Source organism: Anopheles coustani, chromosome 3 (assembly GCF_943734705.1).
Source record: "Anopheles coustani chromosome 3, idAnoCousDA_361_x.2, whole genome shotgun sequence".
Classification (NCBI taxonomy): Eukaryota; Metazoa; Arthropoda; class Insecta; order Diptera; family Culicidae; genus Anopheles; species Anopheles coustani.
Genome location: NC_071288.1, coordinates 58191930 through 58218192, shown reverse-complemented (window position 1 = coordinate 58218192; position 26263 = coordinate 58191930). Strand labels below are relative to the sequence as shown.

The 26263-nt window shown below is 38.0% G+C and overlaps 2 protein-coding genes across 4 annotated transcripts in view; both read right to left on the bottom strand.

Annotated features, from left to right (window-relative positions):
* Window positions 1-2832: 2832 nt before the first annotated feature.
* Window positions 2833-3994, bottom strand: LOC131263637 (testis-specific serine/threonine-protein kinase 3-like). Its single transcript, XM_058265871.1, has 2 exons — window positions 3902-3994; window positions 2833-3828 (listed from the first exon to the last, which is right to left on the bottom strand). Exons 1-2 carry the CDS (start codon window positions 3992-3994, stop codon window positions 2833-2835), a joined length of 1089 nt encoding a protein of 362 aa, XP_058121854.1.
* Window positions 3995-7744: 3750 nt separating this feature from the next.
* Window positions 7745-26263, bottom strand: part of LOC131272116 (liprin-beta-1) — a 38037-nt gene continuing 19518 nt past the window's right edge. For 2 of the 3 annotated variants that reach the window (XM_058273751.1, XM_058273750.1), the window contains exons 4-10: window positions 14149-14325; window positions 11531-11896; window positions 11315-11468; window positions 9247-9770; window positions 8638-9171; window positions 8336-8578; window positions 7745-8194 (exon numbers count right to left, since the gene is read on the bottom strand). In XM_058273751.1, coding sequence (XP_058129734.1) covers window positions 8153-8194; window positions 8336-8578; window positions 8638-9171; window positions 9247-9770; window positions 11315-11468; window positions 11531-11896; window positions 14149-14325 — 2040 coding nt within the window. In that variant the 3' untranslated portion in view covers window positions 7745-8152. The remainder of the gene's footprint in view (window positions 8195-8335; window positions 8579-8637; window positions 9172-9246; window positions 9771-11314; window positions 11469-11530; window positions 11897-14148; window positions 14326-26263) is intronic. The other variant, XM_058273752.1, reaches the window with a different exon arrangement.

The following is a 26263-nucleotide window of genomic DNA, read 5'->3' as shown; positions in this document are numbered from 1 at the left end:
TCTTATGTTCCAGGTGCGTTACTGTTTATATAGCTTTTGGAAACAATGATTTAAGTGCATATATTGTAAGTAGCTAGCAAATGAGATTGCTTTTCTTCTCTCATTTAGTTTGATATTTAAGCGTAGTCAAGGTTATCAATATGAGTAAGCTAAATTTCGTGAAATCCGTTTTCTATTTTGCAATTGCTACGTTTATAAGCAACGAGATACAACGAACAATCGCAGCGATTATGCTAGTGTTGAGCAATATTGCGTGAATGAAGATGATTTCATTTACCTCTATACTTTTCCTATTGTGTTCATACCGTACTTCTATCCTAACTGCTTTTAATGTAAAACGTTTTCAAGTATTGTTTGCCAACCATTTTCAGTTACAATGGAAAGTTCAATTCCACTTTCCGTGTTTCGAAAGCATAATAAATTTTGGGGAAGAAATATTGTTTTGTTATTTGTATACTACTCCGACAGTACCTGTAACGGTTTGCAAATCTTCATTTCAATTTAAAATCATTATGGTTGCTGTGGCTTTTCTTCAGTTTGATAAATTTGCGACAGTCACTAAACTAACGTAAAGCATAGTCATCCGGGTTGACGAGCGGAAACGAAAAATACTTACGGTAGGGTACAGAGTTATTCGGAGAAACAAAAACTACCCATAAAATCTTAAAGAAACACAATGCAACAACTAAAAGCAACATGCAAAGGGTAACCTGAACTAAGAAGGATAAATAACAGATTAGATATGAAAATAAAATAACGAAAAACATCGCGGGGCTGATATTTCATCAGTAGAACGAAGCACAATGTGGGCAGATATTGTAGAACAACATAAACCCACCTTTCAAATCAAGTCGAAATTGAAACATATACACACTCAGAGAACAGAAAGTTGTTACTTTACAGACATTGGCACATACACTGCATTCACACATTAAAAAAGGGAAGTAATAATACTGTTAAATGATGGTGATGGTTCAAATTAAGAAGTAACAAATGAATTGAAAATTCAAATACAGAAAAGAAACACAAAAATACAATTATATTGACTTATAAATATTATATTAAAGATATTTTCAAAAATTACAATAAATAATGGTTTTCAAATGAAAATTTATCACTTTTCAACATGGAAAGAAATAAAAAAAAATACAGTCAACCAGCGGTGGATTTACTCTAATGGGGGCCTTAAGCGGTAACTTGAACGGGGCCTCTAATACCGTCATCGTCTTGTTTATATGCTTTTCAACAAAATCAATGTTAGCTTTTACTTTTTAGCTATAATCAATATGTTTTCTAGTGGATTCTTCGAAGTTAATTTAATCAATTTTGTCTAACAACTCTTATTCAATAAATAGAGGAGACAAATTATACAATTTTAGTTTAAAGTATTCGTTTGAAAACGTACCTCGTTTTAAAAGGAATAAGTTGTTTTATTTAGTATGGTATGCAGCTCTTTCAAATGTATGGCAACATCTAACAGCATGTGTTAAAATCGCATTGATCTATATCAGTTAGAAGAAACTACTATTGTTTTTCAACGCATTTTTTAGTCCTAAGCTTGATACATTCCAAAATCTTGTTGTTGCAAGCTTGTTTCCAATTGATTAACTATAAAACATTTTTGTTCTGTTACTCTTCAACTTTGATTATAAATAGCACCATCCTTTCGTTATTCCATTATGGTTCTTAGTATTTTATTTTTTATATCATAGGATACAGTAAAATTACAAATGATTGTAAGAATGACCCCAACAACGTACCAAGTTGTATCGTTGTCCTGATGGAGACAGTAGTCACAAAGTACGATGGTTTTCTTAACATCATTCATTAGTCATGTTGCAGATTGTTCAAATAACGTACCATCGTCCACGATAGTTTCACTAAACTACATAGTTAAAGTTCTTCCAGCAGCCATTGAACTTTATAGCACAACACTGATTTCAGTGTGTTTGACTGTGGGACAAATGGGGAATCTCTGGCATCGAGCAGGTTGCTACCACATCATCTACCATCATGTTCACATTTTTAAGATTTGAATTTTGAACTAATTCTATCTCACAAAGTGTTCCTGTGAGCAATTCCCCAGTTGATGTTAGCACTGACGTACCTCCTAAGAGTGACATTTGATTTTTAGACCTGTTTTGTAATTCTTTGTAAGGATTAATAATTAGTCTTCGAGCTATTCCTCGTTCGTCGACTTTTATGAAAACAATTTCGTCCTCTGTTGGTAAGGTTTGTAAGTGTCCCTTTATTTTTCACTTGTTCACCTCTGTTAGTGTTGTAGTTCGTGATCATTTGACCACTAGTTCAAGTCCCCATAACAATTGTGTATGTCAAACTTATCCTTGGAACAAGTTGCAATAGCCATGTAGGTCCCATTTGGGTCAAAAAAACATGCCAAAGTGCTTAATTTATACGGTTCAAACTTCTAGATGGACAAACTACTAAACAAACATCGTTTGACACATGCTAAAGTTCCCGAAGTTATGCTGCCTGTTTTTACATATTATTTTTTTATAATAAAACATGAATAGGTAGTATTTTCCATTTCTACAACAAATAAGCTATAATAGTAAATTTAAAAGACTGCATTTTGTCAATGTCTACTTGAGTTATGATAGAAAAGCCAATTCTCCATTAGATGTATGCAATTTTGTGGCTGACTGTAAATAATAATCGAAAAATTCAACTGTTTCACAGACTGACATACAACGCCGCGTAGTACTACTAGACCAACTGCATCATTTTCTAGCTCCACAACACTCTGTATTAATTTATTTTCATGTACCATCGCGAGAATGTCCATTTGGCACTATTATTTTGTAGCTTCGATTAGATATCAACCTGTGTTCCTTCTACGACTGATATTTTTGGAGAAATCAAAGCACCCGACAACATGTTCTCTTCATCCTTTGAGTAGCCTTCTTTGATGACTGTCACCGAATGTTCAGTGGACTCCCTTTGACGTAGCTTCTTTTTCACAGATTCCATATTGGCTGATAATCGGTTGAAGGTTCGTGCTTCCGCGAGGGCAGCAAACTCATCCGCGGTAAGGGAGCGTAGACGTCGGTCTTGAATCAACCAGTCACAAACTAACACTTCCTCAACCGTCCAGCGGATCACGGGGTTTGGCTCAAGCAAGCTGCGAATCATTGTTTTAACTTCCGGTGATAGGATATCATTGACCCGTGTACGAAACTTCCATGCGCGCATCATCTGCTGTTCGTACACCTGGCGTGTTTTGCCTTTGAATGGAATCGATTTATTAAGCATCATATAAACCACGACCCCCAGTGCCCACAGGTCAGATGCCTTGGGATTGTACGGTTTGCCTTTGAGTAGTTCCGGTGCGGAGTAGTCGAACGAGCCGCAATAGGTCGTGCTCATTTGAACCTGTCGGTTCTTTAGCGTGACATATCTGGCAAACCCAAAATCGGCCAATTTTACATTAAAATTCGCCGATATCAGCACATTTTCACACTTCATATCGCGGTGAGCAATACCCGATTCGTGTAGGTACTGCAAGGCCAATGAGAGCTGCCTGCACCAGATACGCGATTGCGATTCTTTTAGGGGTCCATGTTCTACCACGAAAGACAGTAAATCTCCCATTTCGGCGAAACGCATAAAAGTGCAAACAATGTTCCGGCACTTGATGATGGCATGAATACGTATAATGTACGGGTGCCGAATGTGCAACAAAACTGCAATTTCTCGCGGCAGGAAGCGTCTGCAAAATTTATCGCTACATTTTTTCATATCAATCAACTTACAGGCCAGCGTTTCAGTACGATTTTCCATCTGATTTCGATACTCCGTCAAATGTACCTAAAGCAGGTTTTTAAAAGAAAGAGACCACTTTTGTATTTAATAGTTAGATGATTGCGTTAAGAAACAGTACCTTTGAGAAAGCTCCTTCGCTAAGCCTTTTTAACCATCGGTATCCCAACGCTTCTATTGGTGATGGTATGGGCGATTCTCCAGCGAATGGCATATTTGAAAAACACAATCCAAATAAAAATTCAGCGGAAGTGGCTAGAAAGCCGTTTATTTCAAAGAACAGTAACCAGAGGGAATTGACATGTTTGAAAGAAAACAAACGGGTTGATAAAAAAGAAAAACAAAATCGATGACTACTAGTTGCGCAAAACAGTAAACCGAGAGCAAGAAATTGCACGGTCGGAGGGAGGTTTAATATTTTAAAGAGACGTAATTCCAATATTTTAGTTAAAATAAGCAAAAGCAATTCAGATAAGCAAAGTTCTAGAAACGATGGAAGATTAAACTAACCCTTTCACAGTTTTGCGCCAGCGTGGCTCGGAGAATATTTTCGGCAGCCGAATTGCAAATTCGTATGTTCTAAACGATATACTACGCAAAAATCGAACAAGAAACAATGATCATTTTTCAATCGATTTTTTTCAAAAGTCGATGCTGTTTAAACAGGTTTAAAACTAAAAATTGGTTTCAGGCAAAAAATTATTGCTATCATGCACCAAGTTTCAGCCCAACTTTCTACTGTTCTGGTACTTGGTACTATGCTAATCGTATTCTTGACAATCGTGCGAGTAAAAAATGAAAGATAGACTTGTTGAACCACATCTAAATCTTTTAATGAATCACTCGATTTTTATAATTTATTTAATTTTATTATGTCAATAGTACAACACAATTGTTCATGAGGGTAGCAACTTTGTGCTTACCCTATTGTTCAACTAATCAACTGTATTAGGTGGTTCATATTACTGCAGTTTCAACGTTATAGATGCATAACCATTGCAATATTTTATTGTTAATGTTATATTGATACTTTGATGACATTCATACGTTGTTCCCGCCATAAACGTTCCATACGAAAATGTAATTCATGCTCACTATTCTTTATTTTTATTCTTACTACCAGTTATCATGATACGCGCACAAACAATTTATTTAATACGATGCTTAAAATAAAATGAAGTTACATTCTCTGAAAGGGTAATGGATGTGCAAAAGTGTATTGTTTTCGATACATACTGAAACTAAACTCGTGGCACAAAGGTTTTGAGTTGCTCAATAAACGTTTATGTCGTCGTTGTATGTTTTACATTGTATGCACATCGGATCTAGGTGTTTATTTGTATGTCGTCGAAGTTTTTTGTAGACTAGTCGCTAGTAAAAATCTGGTGGTCGATAATTTGTATCCTATGATTTCGAAACCCCTTTATCCTTAATCGTATTGTAATAGTCTCGTTCAATATAATTATAAAGTTTTCAATATGTTTGCCAGGTATGCGCAATAAACCATTTTAAATTTTTCTTGCCGTTAGAAAATTTCTTCATAAGTTCTTCTACTACGGCTCACCGTAAAACTTGAACATTCTACTTGCAATGGGATTTAATAACTTTTATCCTATCCTCGTTCGTTTGTTATTCGTTTTCTTTTTCTTGGTTCGATTTACAATAAAACATGTATCAATACGTAGAAACATACTCCTGCAATTTTCATTTCAACAAGTACTTTGCATGAAACGACAACTAGGCATATGCGTAGTCTTTCTCAGTGGAAATAGGAAATTCTGTAGAAAGAGCATTTACTGATGCGATGATATACTTTTCGAACTTGAGACACCAAATATGTATGATGAAGAAGGCATTCTATTTAATCTGTTTTTTTTATTACTTCATTATTGTGTAAATACGGAAAATTACTTTAACAGAGTCAAATATCTGATACCTTGCGATAGAAATTGGATAGACGTTGACTGCACATTCAATGAACGAACAAATTGCGCATCGCTCGTATGAAAAGTGTCCTCAAATAAATGGACAATAGAAAAAGCTTAAAGTTTTGCACACCATTGATGACACAAAAGGTAGAGAAATGTTTGAAACATTGGTGGAATAATAATAATAACATTATTCTTTTTCATTCACAGTGCAAAATTTTGAGCTGTATGTTCATAGTATATTGGATGTTTCATTTCCCTTTTAGGGTTGATTATTGTCTTTGGCTTTTATCGTCTTGTGTGCGCTCAATGTTCAGCAATGTTTGCATCATTATAAATCTGTTTAATTCGTCTATCCAATTTCCCATCGATTTTCTTCTTTTATTAGCGCACATTTTTCGCATGCACCGCAAGAAACCGCCTTCAAACCCTGTGTTCGGTAATTTCTGATAATATGGAAAGATACTACACCTTACTCTCATCCACGATAAGAGCTGCTTTACAAAACACTTGTGGAAATACATTTGAAAAAAGAATCAGTCGGTCAATGCGACTATTGTATAGTAATGGGGATTTGGTCCGTTGATGTGATAAATAGATTCTTACAACATTGTTTCGTTTATGTTTATGTTCGACTGTTGTCTATTAGTTTGTAGAGTATGTCTAAGATATGCATTAAGAAGAGTAGTTTACAATGTATTGTGTTTGTGGGATTTAGCTAAATGTTACTACTTTTCAGGTTGCAGCGCCGATACTATGTTGAACATATTATTCTGGTCCTAGACAAAATTCGATAGTCATTCCCTCGTATCGGAATCAATAGTTTCTGGGTCGAAATTGTATAATAGTGTTTCGTTCTTAAACGTAATAATCCGTAATACTATTTTTGCCGATCTGAGCTAGCGATAGTGCGGTTGTACTGGTGGATTGATTCAGCGATACAGTTGTTCCCCCAGTGGCATTCGCAATGACTGCAGCTCCGCTGGTAACAATTGATGTAGTTGATGTTAAAGAAGCAGTCGATGGAGATGGAAGCTGCCCGGTAGAGGACGATAGGCTGCCAGTAGATGATTTCCTAGCAGCAGATTGCAGCCGTGTGTTGCTGCCAGCATTTGCTAGTGCCTCGGTAATGTTACTAGTGTATGTGTTGGTTATGGAACTGGCAGAGCAAGATGGTCCGTTAGAAGTTTGTTGCTTTAGCAGATTGGTCGCAGAGCTGGACGAGAATTTGAGCAGGGGGTGCGCAGTTATAGAAGCAGTTAAACCAGCTCCTTTTTTGGTCACTTTAGAAAGAATGGAACAGTTGCTGAACGAAGCAGAGTTTTTGACGTGCGTCATTTTGCTTATACTGAGCGGTACAGTACAAGTCGAGTTGAATGAAGCCGACCGTTGAACCGGAATGTTCGATTCTGTTGTTCCGTTTCCTGCCGGATGTTCATTTGCAATTGCAGAGGCAGTGGCATCGGCAGGCTGAATTCCGATCATTGTCGCCGTCGATTGGTGTACTGATTGGTTTTTAGAGCTGCATGATACGAGCGACGACGATGATGAATAGTTGGAATGATTGGCTGAGCTGGATTTATAAACATCCTTAACGGGAGAAAAGGATGCAATAAGGTTGCCAGCAGCTGTATTGCTACTGCCAGTGGTGGTTGCTGAACGGTTGCAGTTCAGCATGCTGCTGGGTATCGGGGAAGATGCGGTCGATGAAATGGAACAGGATATTAGCTTCTGCTAGGAGGTTGACGTGGTAGAGCTGCGTGTTGAAACAGGTGAATCACTCCCACAACCCCCACCGTTCGTTCCGGAACCCGTTGCCATCGTTTGGGACATGATGCTATTCAACGGCTGTGGAGGAAGTGAAACAAGCTCCGACTCGACTCCGAAAGTAGTTGTGCTGGTGGTGCTGCTGGTGGTGCTGTCTGGACAGGCAGTTGGTACCATTGAGGGATTCTTCGTCATCTGTTCGTCCCATATCATTGTGGTTCATGTGTATCACACACACACAGCAATTGCATGTGGAAGGGAAGCGGATATGTGATTCATAGATTTTTATTTAAAACATTACTATCTCATAAATTTATAAGTTCTATTGTTGAATGACGAATCTGATGGTGGATAAAAAACACAATGCAATTTTAAACAAAAAATGTAATGGAAAATTATTATCTACACCGAGTAACGATTTCCGAAAATTTCTAATTGATTAGCGAAAAACAGAAGTTAAGATAATTTGTTTTTCTACATACAAACAAGAAACGAAGTACAGTTCAACCTAATCTTGATTTTTTATCCCTTTCCTTTGGTGAGCTTTTTGCGGTTGAAAGTTTTTTTTTTTGTTAATCGTAATATGACAATAAGCTGAATTATTGACAAGACTGAAGTTTTACTAGTAAGTTTCTAAAGTTTGTACAATGAAAAGTAGCAGTCCAGGCACCGAAATATTATGTATGAAACAATTCAGCATGAGGGTTAGCATCCGAGCGCTGCCAAATAAATAAAAAACATTTAAGTAAAGAAAGATGAAAACGGAATCATAGAGAAATGAAATGAGGTACAACACAAAGCAGGTGCGTATGAAAAAAGGTATGAATATAAAACTGATGTTAGTGAAAGAAGTAACTTACGCCGATGCTAGTGACATGGTTAGGGTTAGCATTGGAAGAAGCATTTGAGGTAAAGGCGGTAGAAGCACCAGCGCTGACGTTGCTATTGTTGGTACTGTTGGTTGAGGAAGCATAAGTTGCCGACGGTAAATGTTCCTGACCTGAGCCACCCATTGGACAGACGTAGTCACTCCACTCTTCGCCGAGCTGGCCGCCCTTGGCGCTCTTTTTACGTTTCAGCGAAAACTGGGACTTTTTTGGTGTCTGGAAAGTAAACATGCCAATTAAACGAAGTTGCGTATTGAAGTGTGATAAACCTATACCTTGATTTTTGATGAAATAGTTAAGGGCTGAAATCCGAGCGTATTTTCTGCCTCCCGCTTCACTTGAATGATATCACGACCAAGTAGGTCCTTAAAATGGGTTGCCAGATGCCGCCGCAATAGTGTTTTACTAGCCGGTATGCTGAGCAAATCGGCGAATAGCTCCGCGGTAAACTTCACCTCGAAAATCATCAATGCACCATGTACACCCGATCCGCGCAGATTGGGTGAGTATTCAGCCAGATCAACAACGCGTAGCCACTCGTGCACTCTTTGGGAACTCCAGAGTCTCACATCGTCCTTCACATTAGTGTCTGGTGGTAGTGGCCTTCGAACAAGACAATCGGGTTGCCATTTTTCATGACGCATGAGTTGTATACCGCGTCGTATACTAGCTACGTGCAGACATGAAGACATCTGAAGGGTTGCCAGGTCATCGAATGTCAGCTTGTGTAGCATCCGGCCGTCCATTCTAGCAGCAGTAAAAGTGTCCTTGTATTGCGGCATACCAATGTCATCTAACCAACGAAGAATCTGCCATGTGGGATAAAGAAAAGCAAAACATAAGACTGGATCCTGTTAACAATAAAATTTTCCATTCTTATTTACCCAAGCTGTGTCAAGCATTCCAGCAGACTTGAATAATTCGTCCTCATCTTCGGTGCCCGATATGTCCGCTACCGCTAGGACAATTTTTTTCCGATGCAACGGATTGCGCAGGTTCAGCTCTTTCTCGATGTCAACTGGCGAAGCTTTGATCAGATCAACCGCGGGTGCCATGCTCGATTTCAGCCATCGCCGTAGTTCCTCCTCGTACATGTTCAAACCCAAATGGTCAAACCATTGACAAACGCCATCTAGGTCCCATTCGCGGAACGGTTTATCAGGTCTTCGGTAAGGCACCGTGCCACTCCAGCCAAGCCGAGCTCCAGCAGTAGCCCGGATGCCTCCACGCTTGAATTCACTGTCTGCTCCAGTCAGGTCCTCCAGTGTTCCACTGTTGCTGCGCTTTATCTTACCAAAAATGTTTTTCAATTTGTTGCTCATCGATGGCGAAGGTGACGGTTGTGGGGTATAACTACGAGCCGGTGGAACACCGTCTGATCGATCTTCGTTGCCGTTTTCTGATTCAGCTAACATATAAACGGATTAATGTAAGATAGAAGAGAGGATAAAGATAAATATAAGTTTCAATAACAAATTGGGTTAAAATCTGCAAGGTAGTCAATTTGATATTCGATGACAATGATGGACATAGCGGAAATTTGTTATGGCACTTTCAGTCACTGTGTGATATTTTGCAGCCAGCAGTGTTGAAATCACATCGATTTGTTAGATTTTTGGAAATTAAGACAATTACAAAATTAATGAATTAAGTAATTAAGCACATGAATCGTTCACTGTGTCACGAAACATAAACGAACGAAAATGAAAAAAAAAAAAACAAATTCATAGTGATTTGGTTAAATAAACAAAATATAGAAAACAAGTTCTTATTTCAATGGTTTCTATCGTTTTGTTTTTAATAGAAAAACGAATATGAGATTATCAGCTCTATAAAGCAGAGTAAACTCAAACATTCCTGTGATCTAAACCACATGTAAAAGCGGAAATTACTTTTCAGTTAGTGTGGTAATATGTTAAACATATCGAAGCGCGTTTGGTATGCAAAGAGCAACACAACGATGCCAAAAAAACTAGTTTCTATTGTAGTTGGGGCATAAAGTTAACGATTTTATAACGAGGATATAGAAACTCTGGAAACATGAAAAAGGCAACATTTTTTAACAAATTGAACGCAGTTGTCTAATTTAACCAAACTATTGGAGACAGCAATTTTGTTAACTTGAAATTGGTTTAGTTTCACTTAATCTTGTGTAACAAAAATAAAACAAATACAAACTAACAAACGAGCGTAGGAGATAATTTGATTAGAAATGAAATGTAAAGCAAATTAAAAAATGACAATTGAAAAGAAGCCAAAATAAAGCCAACTCGGGCTAATTTGATATAAAACCTAGGTTTGGTACAGAAAATCCACGAAGCTTATCGATGCTGCTGTTCCTGTGGCGTGGTGTGGGTGTGGCCGAAAAGATTTGCAATTTTAAATTCCTCTTATTGTGCGTTTCAGATATTAACGCTTGCGAACTGCTGGTAGCACATTTACCGGAAGACGTTTGATCTTCCTTGCTCGGGGATGTTTTTTCTAGCTCATCAATGATTTTGGATGAAGGAGGTTCTGTATTTGCCCGTTTTTGTTTGCGTGAGTCATCGCTCTGATCTGCAGTTGCGCGTACAACATTTGAGCATTCGTCGGCCGTTTGATCGACTAAAAGTTCCTGTGCAGAAGTAGATGTGTTTTGCATATTCTTAAGATTGCTATGATGTGCTCTATCAAACGAAAGAGCATTCATCGACGATGACATCCCGAATGCTGAATTGATTTGATCGGTTCCAGTTTTGTCAGCAATTGGGGAATTCATACCACGTGTGGCATAACTGGCATAGTTTACACTCGAGACAGAATCAGCGAATACTGGTACCGAATTTCTTTCCGATCGTTGATCGGACTTTTTGTTCGCGTCAAAGCTTAGCGCCGAAATTGATTCCTCCGCATTTTCGGTGGCAGCATTACTGGTGTGGGTAAGATAATCTTCATACGCAACAGAACATTTACCGAATGCAACATTGCGTCTCGGATTCGCATTACTATCGGTCGCCGTCGATGATCCGCTTGACGTGCTGACGGTCGAAAGCGTTGTTGCAAATGCTTGCCGTGGAAGACTACTGTAATGGACGTCAATACGTTGACGATAGGTGGCAGGCGGCGTCTGTGAAGCGAAAACGAAACGAAAAGTTACTTGGTATGCCCTTACTAAAAATTATATTTTACCTTCGGTGTGATGGGGCTAACGGCCGTCTGTGGTAAACTGCCATGGCTACCATGGTGCATAGGAGACAAGTTCAGGGAATTTCCGGGTGTTGAAGCGGACATACCCACCATTCGTGTGTTGGTGATAATTTGCGGTCTTCTGAGCATTGAGATACTGTTGTTATTGAGTACATTTGTCAAAGGAGAAGCGTTGCCGTTCGAGCTGCTTGTCAGCGATCCATTCATCAAACCTCCAGTACTTGTAACAAAATTCGTTCGCAGTTCCAGATTTTCGCGTTCAAGTGCTGCCTGCTGAAGTTTAAGTTCGCTCATCGCTGACATGAGTTCTAACTTTTGCGTTTCAAGTGAGGATCGTGAAAGCATTTCCTATTGCAAAAAATCGAGAGTGTAAGAGAAGGGGAAAAAACACACAAAAATGTTTAATATTTTGTAACATATCCATCAAAATTATGTACCAAATTCGAATTGTTGAAGTGAGAGAAAGCAAATAAGCATTTCTGTTGATGCATTGGTAGTACAAGTTGAAGAGATGTTTCATGAAAACCTGGATTTAGTTCTATTGATGTTAGATTTAGAGAAGTATGTTAGATCTAGAGAAAATGTTAGAAAAACTGTGTTTTGTTTTAAACCTAGGATTATGAGGTGTAGGTAAAGGGGGAGTTGGAAATTGGACAACGTGTTATACATGAAATGCGAAGGTACCATTACCGGGTTTGGATTGTAAACGAAACGAAAGGTTTTCATCTAATAGTAATCTTATAAAATACTAACTGCAATGATAAAAAACAAAACAAAACAAAATTTAAAATATTTTTAATTGCAATAATATGTTTTTTATGAAAAAAGGCATAGTGATTAAAACAAACAACATGTTGGATTAAAAAAAGTGTTATTGAAGCTTTATTTAAAAAAATTGGATTAATTTCACTTAATTAATCACTTTTAAATAAAACACCATTTTAAAGCAAAAGGAGAGCAAAAGAGTTTACTGTTAATTCGCGTTTGACGGAAAAATATCTTTGGGAACAGTTGACAGTAAAAATTCATATCTAAAAAGGGTATAAGGGCAGTCGGAATGCACAAAATGATCCTGTTCAACTTGTTTCAATTCATCTTTGAAATGAGACAAAGCAAAAGCGAGAAGGCAATTCTTTGAGAACACGCTTTGGAGTCAATATTGAAAAGCTTGTTATTTCATATAGTAGTTCAGTGTTTCATAAGCTTATGGTTATTAATTACGTCTTCACCGGAATTTTGTTGAACTTTAAGGTATGCTTTACATGATAAAACAGTTATGATTATACGAATAAATCGTGAGTACATAGATAAACTATAGATATTTTCTACATACTTGCCGTGCTCGTCGCTTTTGTTTTATGATTGTTTGTGACAGACGGGTGTTCAAATTGTTGGTTTGATTGTTATTTTAATTTAGTTGAAAAAAAAAGTGTTAAAAGTTTTTGGGGAAAATCATACATAATTCATATCAAGAAAATCTCATATACGAAACGCAATCTCGTTCATAGTGTCGAAGTCATATTTGATTGTGTCCTTTGTGTTGTCCTATAACAATAATTATTTGTTGCACACCAAAACCAGATTATTCATTGTTCCGAAACCACCGCAGATGCACGGTAAATTATATGTTTTGAAAACCGAAACCAAACAGAAAATTAAAAAAAAAACAAATTGTTAACATGTTGTGACTAATGGAGCCGAAGGAATAGCAGATGATTACCAGAAACGTTGTTTGAAAATATTTAAATGAGCCTCAACATTTTTTAGAGAAAGCGTTATATCAATGAAGTATTGGAAAACGAAGTTACTAGGCTAGATAAATAATGAAAACCAACAAACAAACAAACAAACAAACGAATAGCAAACACCAATTCCAAAAAAAATGAATAAACAAAATGGTAATCAAATTAAATATAGTATTTTTTAACCGCATTTTGGCAACCCAACTGACAAACTTTTGTATTGTGTACGATTTATTTAGGTTTTCAAACGTATGAAATTGTGTGCTTTTTTAAACGGCGGTCGTGCTCTATTGATCTATTTTAGTCCGAATACATTGGTTCAACGTTAAAAGACACAACAAACGAGTACCCTCCAGTTGCTCTTTAAACCGAAATCGAATAGTTGTACAAAAGATACACGTGCACGAGCTCAAATATAAAACCTAGAAGATATGTGTAGTGTACATACAGCATAATATAAGTAGAAATGCAAAAGTATAAGAGAAAATTTATTCATTGATACAAAAAGAAATAAACAAAACAAAAACTGGAAAATTTACAAATCTACGCCTAGGCAGATAAAGAGATATTTTGCAAAACAATAATAATCAAGATGAATATTTTTGGTATTTCAGGTAACATTTTATCATTGAAGAAATGATAAAATTGCTTTACAAGAAAGGAGACTTATTGTGTATGCATTTCATGTCAAATAGAGTAAATAAATAAAAATGATAGAGGAAAGAAGAAATGATAGAATTATGCAAAGAGCAAACATAATAAATATGATCATAAACATTTAAAGAAAAAAATTGTAATATATCGCGGTACTTTTTGTTTGTCAATCTGGATGCCAACTGTTTGTGCAAATACGCTTACTCGCTGCAGTAGGTCTTCCGCATTCGAGAGTAGTTGGTTCTTCTCTTTTACCGTGCGTTCCAGCTCGCTTATTTTGGTGCTTTGCGATTGCACTTGCTCCGTGAGCGTTTTCACTTGCATGGCCAGTGCTTCTTTATCTGTTTGCAGTCTTCGCAACCGCTCATCCGTGTCCTGGCGCTGTAGGAGGAGAAAAACAGAATGGTTATGCAGTGAAATTTTAAACAGTATCTAATGCGTTAATCACGATGAAAGAACTCAATTTATTAGTGGAGGAAGTTCACATGGTTCAAAAAAATAGACATCACTTGGAGAGATCAATCATGTCCGACCACAACAAGTACAAACCTGGAATTCCTTACTGCACTGCGGGCGTTGGTCATACGGACAACACGCTCCAGGTGGAGGAGGAAACGGTGGAGGAAAGTAACCACGATTACAGCAACCACTGGAGCAAGATAAGTCCTGCGCACTTCCAAGGTTACTGTTACTACCATATTGATAAAGTTCCTGCTGCCGCCGATGATAATCGATTAACCTGAGCTCTTCCCTACTCTGATGCTGATGATGATAATGCGGATAGCCCCAATAGTAATGAGGATCCCAATGCGCTACAGGCGGTGGTGGTGGCGGTTCCCAAATACTCGGACTTTGTCGTGGATTATGCTGGTGTTGATGTCGTTGCTGGTGCAGGCTACTGCTTCCGCTGCTGTTGTAGTTATTGAAATTTCCCGAATCGCGAAGATGATCTTTGATTGTAAAAAAACAAAATCGGTCCAAGACCATTTTTTTCGTGTTAGCAGTTACACAAGGTATTGCATCGTAATGCTTCATTCACCCTTATAGAAGCTCACCTTTGGAATTGAGGCTTAGATTACTTGATAGTGAGTCGTGCTTGTGCAAGTCAGAAGAGGAGGATTTCTCCTTGAGTGAATGTGTGCTTCGACTTTTGCCATCCCGCTCGTGGCGGCTCGTGCTAAGATTACGCCGACGATCCAGACTACCTGTTTCACGCAAAGGTCTAGGGGGTTTCCCACTACCCACAACGCTGCTTGTGCTTGACGGAGACGATCTGGTCAATTGGCGCTGCGGTTGGTGCTTCGGTGGCATTACTTGATCGCGCTGTTCAGGCGGAACTGATCTAGATGTCGTTGCTTGCGAAGAGGAACGACGATCGGACTCTACCGAAGCCTTCGGTGCTTCTGAGCGGTCATGGGCCTTCACCCAAGTAAAGTCATCGTCACAACAAATGTAGTTGCCTATGTTGGCAAACAAGTGCATGATAAACAATAAAGACTAATTAATCATTTGGCTACTTAAGCCGATAATTGAAAACGGATGAATCAAATCATCTTTTTAGAGATACATGAGAACAATTTTAAAAAAAAATTAAAATGCATTTAAAAATAGATTTTGTAACACTAGTAAAATCCTTTTTTTATCAATTCATTTTGCAAGAACAATTCATGATTAAAATAAATAAAAAGGCTTCTTACATGCTTGTAGCAAACAATGAAAAAAATAATAACACATCAAGTTCCACATATACGTTAAAACAACAGTTAAAAATAATATTTTGTAAGCAAATACACACATTATTTCCGACTATTGAGTGCTGTTTTATTAACAGAACAGCAATATCCACACGATTATTAACAAATGATCTAAACAGATAGTGATGATCCTGTTTGAATAAACATTTAAACTCCACAAACACCTTACTGCAATTCCTACTAATATCTCCTAAAACTTCCACCATGCACATCACGGATTGGTATGGGAAATGAAATATTGAACCGAGAGAAATAGTATCCTCTCCAGAGTGTTCTAAAATCGATCATGTACACAACTTAATGTAAACAATAGTATTGCAAATAAGGTAATCGTTGTAGAAAATCACTAAACTAGACCCCCTTTCATAAAAACAACAAATGCAATGTGAAACACGAGTGCTCTATTGGAAGGCGATTAATTTCTAGTTATATCGCCAGCCTATAACATTTCTGAACGCGCACGATTTGTAGGCGGCAATCAGTTAGCAAACAGCAAATGCCAAATGTGTGCACTCTACATCCGGGAGTGTACCGTTTGGTACAGTAACAAGTGATGTTAGCCGGTGCTCCGAGACTCTAGCATTTCTCAACTGCAACGATGGTCGTCGAGTGTCTCGGAGATCACGTGGTTGCTATATCTTTACAGTGAAACGTTCTTGTGTTCACAGACATAGGGAACAAGAAAGCAATATTCAACACGAATGCTAAATAATTAGACACCGGAAAAATGTCGCCGATAGGCAGTGGACGACGCGCGAATATGTCTGGGGTAAGGTTTATTTATAGAACTGATTGAACTTTTGCCACCAGGTGGCGCCAAAGATCAGAATTTGTTTATAGAATAATCAGTAACTGAACGGTTCTATTTCCATATCTTGAAACTAAAAAAACACCGTCATGACAAGATTTAACCTTTGCCAAATATTCTTATGTGAACTAAGAAGTGCAGCAAAAAATCTCAATGATAAATTATTCTCTTTCCTCTGCCCCCTTTATTTGTATTAATACCTGCATCGTCTACATCAGTACGTTGATGAGACCAATTTCCCCCAGATTCCGATGAATGCTTGCCAGCAGAAGATGCTGACTTCCTTCGACGTTGTCGTGGTGGTACAGATTGTTTACGAAAGCGACGCTCCACTGGTGACAATGAGACCGACCGCAAAAATGGAGACTTATCCCGATATCCGGACGAACGTTCCCCATAGTCATCCTCCTCAGCCTGGTTACCGTCCTCTCGGTCACTGTCATCACCCTCGGAAAAATCCTCGCTAGAGCAACCCCCGCCGGTAGAACCGGTAGACACCACGCTCCAGGCGCTTTTGCGCAACGTGTTTGATGTGCTGCTGTCGATCGATTTGATCTCTTCGTCCACGGCGCGCCCATTAAGGGTCGATCGAAAATTAATGTTATTATCAACGGCCAACGGTGCCAGGATTATCTCCTCCACGCAGTCTCCTTCACCGATGTATCCATTTCCGATCGGGCCATCTTCTTCCTCAAAATCTTGCAGACGGGACTGCAAATATGCTTCCGCTCGGTTCGTAACCGCAGGCATCTGCTGATCATGGGCCCTTCCATCGCAGTCAGACACGGTACTGTCTGTCGCACTGTTCGAGGATTGCGGTACTGGTGGCAGCGGCAGATCAATGAACTCACCGTCCTCACTGTAGACGCTGTTGCGCTCACGGATCGTTTCGAGGCGCATCACGTCACATATGACTGGATGACACCGTGACCGTGATGCAGAAGACGCATGCGACTGCACTGATGGTGCGTCGGAGGATGGCGGAGCCGATGGTGTCACAGAAGACATTGGTTTTGCATTATTTTGTCTGGCCCACTGGTTCTCCATGAGCTCAAAATATGGATGACCGAATCGAAGATTGTCTTTTTATCGTTTTCTTTTAACGTTGAACTCTCGTATTCGTATTATTTATTCGTAAAATATTAACGGTTTTGCATTGCCACACTCGGGGTCTTCAAAATATTGTCTGTTTTCTTAACCTTTTCTCAAACAAACTGGACCAACTTTGCACACATTTCCTAACCACAGTCGTAAACTGGACCAATTGATGAACAAACCGGCATCGATAAGCCTCGTATCATGATCACTTTCTGAAGCACACCTTTACTTATCGCCTCGCCAGTCAACGTTGACCTTGTTCCCAGGAAGTGCCATGCGTAATGCAAAACCCGTTTGTGATTCACTCGTTACACAGTCGTACACTCATTTGTGAGTCACAGGAAGGCTAAACAAACTTAGCAAAATATAAGCTAGTCCGAAAAATCACAGTTAAAAACTACCACTCTACACGGTTGGCACATCTCGCGGATCGGACTGTCGTGACGATTTATGCGCATCTGGCTGTTCTGACCAACGCGAACGTACTGTGACTTTCGGTTTGGTATAATTCGAGAGACGCGCGACTCGGCGCTATAGCGCAACTGACGATTGACGCGCATCTCAGAGAAAAACACCGCACACAAATGCGACTCACAGCCACAACCAGGGGACCGATAGTCGTTTGAAATGTGTTGTGGTAGCACACAGAGCACAACATAGCCCCCCCGTCCGCACGCATACAACCCCCATGCAGCATCAGCCAGTATTAAAAACTAAGAGTTTTATTATGTGTCACAGCATGGGCTTTCCACAGAATGAATAAGTTTCGTTGAAGAATCTTTTTGTTACTAAAAGAGACTTTTTTTCGTTGAAAATAACCATTTAAAAAAACTAAATATAACCATTTCGTTTAAAAATTGGATAGATTAACTTTACAGCCCATGCATAATTTTTTCGTTTTATTTTTATTATGGGAAATACCAATGTGCAGCAGCAGCAGCACCACATTTCCTAAAACCAAAATTCAAAAGTCTCGTGCAAGGAAAAGTAGTGTTATGGTGTGGCAATCTTCAACTGAACTACTTAGCGTGTCCGGATACTTTTGTTTTTTTTTTTTATTCACCCCTCCCATAGAACATGCAAACCCACTTGCTACTAGTGTTGGCGACGACGATAGTACGGCGGTTGTCGGTTTTCTTGTGCTTAATTCGGTTCCGTGGCATTTATGTTTACACACAACTCCCTACCCCATGACGCAGACCCGTCGATGGATATTCCAATTCCCAGGGGCGTTAAATCGATGCGCCGACGCAGTGACAACAAATCGGTCACGCAGTATAAACGGCAACCGAAACGTGGGAGTTTGTGATCCATAAACATGTACACATTTTAATTTAGTCGCATTGACATCATCTTCATATTAACTACATAAGAAGCAATACGTGTTACGATGTGAGGCGACGTATGCGCAATCCCGATGTAACGGGCCATGTACAATTCAATTTATATGAAACATTAAATTTTCCGTTGCGTGAATTTTCCTGCATCACATCATTTTCGAAACGAAAGTACTACGATTAAGGGAAAGTCAACAATATCGCGATGTAATACACCAGCACGAGGATACACCATGCTAGAAGGCATACTATAATGTGGATTGCTCCGGTATACGAGCAGTTGACCATCGATCTTCAATATACCAGCCGTTAATAGACCACTGTAACTCTACTCGAACCTATCGAACCAAATAAAAAGAAAATGAAGAAGATTGTATGATTACCATGAGACCACACCTTTCCTTAATTTTTAATTTTGTTTCTCACAAAGGCTAGCTGCGCAAGGCAGACATCATCTGAAAAAGCTAAAGGTTCCAAATCCTTGTCTCGAACACATTACTTGTCGGATTGTACAACGTTAGAAGGTTGTAAAAAGACACGGTACTGCTGCGTAGCACTTCACGTATCGAGGCTAATCATCAAATAAGAGACACATTCCTACGAACTAAAATGAACTTAAGATGAAGTTATCCGCTCTTAGAAACCGGCAATCCGACAGCGATATCACAATCCTATTAAAAAGGTTTTCCTGACTATTTTGGCACTCGGTGTACCGACCAAAGTATAGATTTATGCCCAGATAACTGGTTAAGAATTAGTATTTTGTTTCAAACATCTAATAATATGAATAGTTGTTCTTTCTCTTTCGAGTAATTATGTTATAACAGTTATAATGTTATAACAACATTGGCTAACAGTCAATTTTTAAGAACACATTTCGATTGGCGTGTAAAACTAAATGTATATGAACTGATAAACTAGTAAATGAAACTTCCACGCAAAACTATAACTTCTAGAAATGATTCGAACAAACAACACACGAAATTAAAACGAATGCTGATAAGATATCTTGATTGGGCGTTTCCAATACTTGTTTAAACAATCTTATAATATTTTTTGCATGAAAAGATGTAAAAGAACTAACCATTTTTACATACTTTACGTGACTAAATGTATTGAAACATAATAATGACGCATGTGCCCAATTCGATACACTTTTTCGCCGGTAAATAAGCTTGTTCTACTGTAAATATTTCATCGTAATCTACGCAAAGTTTACGTAAGCGTTTCCTAGGAAAACACCCATATTTTCCCAGGGCTATTTTTGCAGCCATGGTTTAGATTAAACTGAAATATACACGTACACAACTATACAACTGCACATCTGTAGAGAAACGAAATACCCCGTTCTGTTTCCTAGTGGCCTAATTACTGACAGCCTCGGGATAGGCTGATCAGAAAAGATGAAATTATTTCCGAAAAATAGTTCTCCGCATTTTTTTGCTCAAGAACGAATCCGCGCCTCCATGCAACTTCAAGTACATGAGAAAAATCACATAATGTCCCACTTGTTTTTCCACATTGCTCTTTTTGCATTCTTTTTTACTCTAGAAGTGAGAAACCAAGTTCTTCTCAAACTATACATAAGGCAGACGGTTGCAAACTGACAACCTGCGGGCAAAATTTAACGAATGATAAAGTTCGTAACCGCTGCACCTACTCTGCCTTCAGAATACTAGAACCATACTTATTTCATTCGTTTTTTACAGTTGGCAGCATGAAGTGTAGGCAAACAAAAAATACCAAAATTACCGAAATGTGGATAATGGTATGCCCTTCCAAACAAAAAATATATTGCATCTATTTACAGTACGTGAATGGTTTATAATTTTTATTATAATGCTGTTCATTTTAGTTCTCGATGTTAATACAACAACACAATGTTTATCTATAAAATAACGAAAACATTCGTTAATATCAAGTAAAGTATGTAACATGCGTGTCGCTTTCAAATTAAAAAAATCATTGATACGAATGTAAATCTCATAACATTAATGTAATTAAATGTTGTATGAGTAATGTTGTCCACATAATAAAGCTTGTTATATAAAAAACGTAGAAACACATTCGTGATAATGCTACCGTAATTCACTTTTCAAACACCAAATTGATGTTCAACTGCATGAGTTTTAATGTATCTAGCATATATTCTATTTATGGCACCCTACACTTACAGCATGTCTACACCTTTAGTTAGGTGCTTTTAGAAATCTAATGACTAACGGGATCAGGCGGAATTGGTACCCCGGATAAACAAACAAAGCGGCATGTTGACCCAGTAAAGAAATGAAAAAAAAGAAATAATCTCTCACCTCCACCAAACCATAAATGCTCAGTTGATATAGTAGGTGTGGAAACAACAAGCGGAGAAATTTTCCATTTTTTCTGCGGAGAACACTTGAAATTTATCACACAAAAGAACTGAACATGAAATCTATAAATAATTAGCAAAAGATGATTGTGAAACCCAAGTTTCCGGACCGAATGTGATGTTATTTTAAAGCATACATTAATTTTATTTTATTTCGTTTATGCCACCAACAAATGGTAGCCGAACGTTATTTTACACAAATTATTCTTTTACTAGAAGAAAGCAATACAAAAAAACCCGATATTGTAGGTTCGAATTCCAACCGGAAAAGGAATTCGGAAAAGATTTCACATTTTGTTTTAAAAAAAACAAACCTTGTTCAAGAAAGAGAAAGTCTATTTACCCTAAACGAATACCATTTTTTCAAAAATAGTATCTATGCAAGTAAGTATTTTAATACAAATGTAAGATACTAGGTTGCGTGTTCAATCCATATCGCTCAACATGCACCTTTGCTCCTCGTTCATGCTCAATGCTGGGAATAAATTTGTGTTTATTTGTTCGTTAAATATTATATATAGCTAACATTTCTATCTTGTTTAATAAACGTCACTTAAAATTCAGTATACACCATATTCTGCTTTTTGACACATAAATCTATATAGAAATGATATAAAGACCCCACCTTTGTTTGGTTAACATTAAATCAGGTAAAGCCTATTTGTACATAAGAACACGCTGGATGAAAATAACCTAAAAACTATAACTAATATCTTTTTGAAGGGAACTTGTTGCAACACTTAGTGACGTTTCCCGTATTCAAGAAAAACGAGGAACGATCAAATCGGGAATCAATCTTTATGCGTATTTATACGTCGGCACTACTAGCGTGTGTCGATAATAATTTCACCACTCCGTCTGAACGTTAGTGGGCACCGTATTGCACAATTAAAGCGCTTTAAAATTTACAAGACACTTAAGGGGGTGCTCCCTTCTGCCAGGTACATTCGCAGAACTACCCAAATGTTCCTTACCTTGACTAGCAGTGCCGGAAACCGCTTTTCTCAACCGCGGTATTCGACTTTTTTCATCCCCTGGCGAATGTAACGTAGATCCTCCAGCAACGTTCCCCGAATACAATGTAGATGTGTTTGTAGGTCTAGGAACGATTGTGCCAAATGGTACAGGTGTTCTGATGGCAACACCACCCTGATTGATGGTAGTTTTTATTCTGGTGTAGCATGGTTCTTCTAAGACACGATCGCTACGCTGTTGTGCGCTCGTAATTATTTCATCCTCCCCATCGGACGACCCTTGTGATTCACACGATTCCGATTCCGAATCCGTGGAAGAGGATGGAGATGAACTTGGCGTCTGCTCGTCGCTGACGTTAATCTCATTGGAAATAAACTCTAGGATTTCTTCATCGTCAGTAGCAGTGTCATGTTGCAATGCTCTACCGGTGGCAAGACTGATTGAATGTTGCGAAGCTTCATTGAACTCCTCCAAGGAAATTCGGTCCATGCGAAATGTGGCGGAGTTGTGAATTTCAGCACTGTTGTTGTTGGAACTTATTGGACTATCCTGAACCTTAGGAATGCTGCTGGATGACACGAACAGAGGTGTTCGACCATGTGCCGATGAGGATGTTGCCGAATCTGCACCAGATGTCGCACCGTCAAACACTTCGTTCGTTGATGGCCTGTTACTGTTCAAACGGTCAGAAGACAAAAATATCTCCGAGGCTTTTTTCACAACGTGATTTGTATTTTTTGGTAGATCACGCATTGTTGTACTATCACATAACACTGCTCTCACACGCAAATCAATCACGATAAATTCACTACGCACATGAAACATTAATAGTTAGAAACATGGGGAATATTCAGAAATGAAATCTTTAAAAAGTAATAATTTACAATAATATTTTCAACGGATGCACAATAAACATTTTCTATTAAGCTTCGATCTTGTCCGAACAGATGTTTATAATTTCTTCTTCTTCTTGCCGTAACGACCGTCTTTTGGTTATGCCGGCCCGTTAAGGGGTTAAAAAACCTTTTCCCTTTGTGTACGAGAATAGTCAATCCTCTCATACAGGGGAGGATCTCGTCTCGGTTGGGATTCGAATCCACGCCGTCGAGATGGTGAGCCACGGCGCTCAACGGTCGGTTTTCTAATCGTCGCTACCACTCGGCTGTCGCGGACACCCTTAAAGAGGGTTATAAAGAAACATTCAAAAATGATAGCTCACTTCCATTACATCACCATGTTTTTTATCTGAACGATTACACAGCATACTAATATTGTGTGTCTTCTTGGTTATTATGTTATTCTATACATTAGGCGACATACTATTAAAAAGTCACGTTGCTAGCATTAATTTAGTTAACTTTATGCTCTAAATTCTCTAAATCCAGCAACATATAGCAAATCAAAAAACATATCATCGTAAACCCGACATTAAAATCATGAGCAAGCTGCGATTTTGTACGCAATACCCAGTAACCAGATGGAACCATTCCATTGTACATTAAAATGTCCGAGTGAAAGACTAAAATAGAATTTTCTTGCGTATGGCTTTTGACCTTCTAAAATCTGGTTTAATTATGCTGTGAATGCTTGTTGGTGCGGATATTTAAAAAAGTACCATCATCTATACTCGTTTCCTTTTTGGTTAAACAAAACTGAATAATATTCTGTGTACTACGGTAAAGTACCACAGGAACACATAAAATAGAATATTCATGCTGTTTCACAGAATTGCAGATTCGTAAATATGACAGAAGGATTCACAATCCGAAGAAATTTGAATGCTTTGAATGCTACAATAGAGAAGAGTTAGATTCAAAATAAAAACAAATTTAAAGAAAATGAAACGTGTTCTTCAGAATTATTATGTCTAACAATTCATCTGATGGCTCTTCAAAATAGTAATCATACTATTTTCATTCATTCCAATATTATCTCTAAGATCTTTGCGATAAAAGTAACGTTACACACACAGAGTAATTTATATAAAACACGTATCAATGCGGCAGTGAGATAAGATAAGCCACCCTTAAGGTTGTAGTCATGAATAACATTGTTTAAACTAGTGGTCCACGAAGTTTCAGCTTTAACGCATGATCCCATTTTACTTTATAAAATTATCTCAAATGCATACATCAAAAACTAATTTGATCCATCTCGAAGCTCAACAAATTAAAAGTTATCCGTAAATATTACTCGAAATTATACCACACTTTTTTATTTAAAAACAATAGTTTTAACTAAGTGCTACAATCTATCGGTAATGTAGCCTATGCAAAAGCCAATGGAATACGTGATTCGAATATAGTTTCAATAAGTCATTTTCGAATTTTATTTCTAGTTGAATTCCTGGTAAACTGGTAGTTTTACAATTAAATTTCACAAATTGTTTCATCAAACCCCATGTATGGAAAAGTTTTCATACGCTTTAACACACCGCAGATCACTAATTATAACTGTGTACAACACAAAATCATTAACAATAATCAAAATGTTTTAAATAATTTCAACTGCACTAATATTTCCACAATATAAATCTTCACATGTTCTGACATTCCATATCGGCATTGGGTACAAATATATTTGAAGAAACGTATGCAAATAAACGTTTAACGTCATAGCTTACACAAATGCAAATGAGACTAACTCCACTCCATTGCAACCTCACCAACACCGAGGCACAATTTTATGCGCGACCAAGAAGTCACGAGCGCGTGCTCGGATCTGCGTTCGATGACAGCAGTCGTAAGACTGAAGTTGAATTTGGTGTTAAGCCAAAATACTGAACTGCGTGGAGCTCGCGGAGCTCATAAAACATGCACAGCATTCGGAGCCATGTGTGATATAAGATTCCACGATTCGGGGTAGAACGAGACGAACTACGCATACCAGAGAAAGATGTTGAAGCAATCGGCATGCGGGAAACTGACCCGTAAATGAAGGCGGAGGTATAAACAGATCTGTTCAAAATTACACTGTAAGCGTGTTTCTAGAGCTCTGCGCCGTTCATCTGTGTAAGATGTTAAGTAGTGTATTTCTCACAGTTTCATAAAACAAGCTGAACAAATTATTAAAGCACTGAGCATTTCGATTATTTTCTACAAGCTCATTTATACTATGCTCATAACTAAAATTATCGTAAGTTCATCAAATTGTGTTGTTTTTCGTTCTTCACACAGACAGAGTTGAACAGACGTTCAACATTTCCAACAATAAGTGCATTTTACTACTTTTGGTAGGACAGCGTTTATACTCATTGTAACAGTTTGTTACACGAACACGAACACTATATAAGTTCTTTGGGAGGGTATCGCGTAAAGGTTGTTTTTTTTTTTATTTCGAAAAGTTCCGAAAATGTGATGTTATTAAATCGTATAATCAAGAGAGTAAACAGGAACATAATCGATCGGTGACTAAATCATAGAGCAGTCATTAGAGAAAGACAATGGCCATGCCCCATATTTCTGTCAATACTTAGCAATCATTGCTCATTGATTGATTTTCGCTACAACTGGAACAGTGAAGATTTAGAAGTTGAATTTAGCCATTTTGACATAGTTTTGAGTACAACACAGTTACATACGATATTAGAAAATCACAAAATTCTTCAAACAAAAAACCCTTCATTAAAAAGTAACCAAATAGGGCATATACTTTTCATACAAAATTCTGACCTTTATAAATCGAAAAGAAAATATTACCTGCTTAGAAGTATCAGCACTATTCCGTCCCGGTTAAATTTAATGGTTATGGTAGCGTAAGATATATGAAATTTTTTTGAAATTTTGTTACAAAATAAATGAGACCGGACCCTCCCCTGTGCAAACAACCGACTAAGGGAAAAGTCTAGTAAGCCCTCAATAAGCAGCATTGGAATATAGTAAATAGCTGGTAATTGTCAAACTTTACTATAAATTTCAAGTACGATGATATTACTATCGCTCTGATCGCTTTTAGAAAGATGCAACCGGATGGTCGA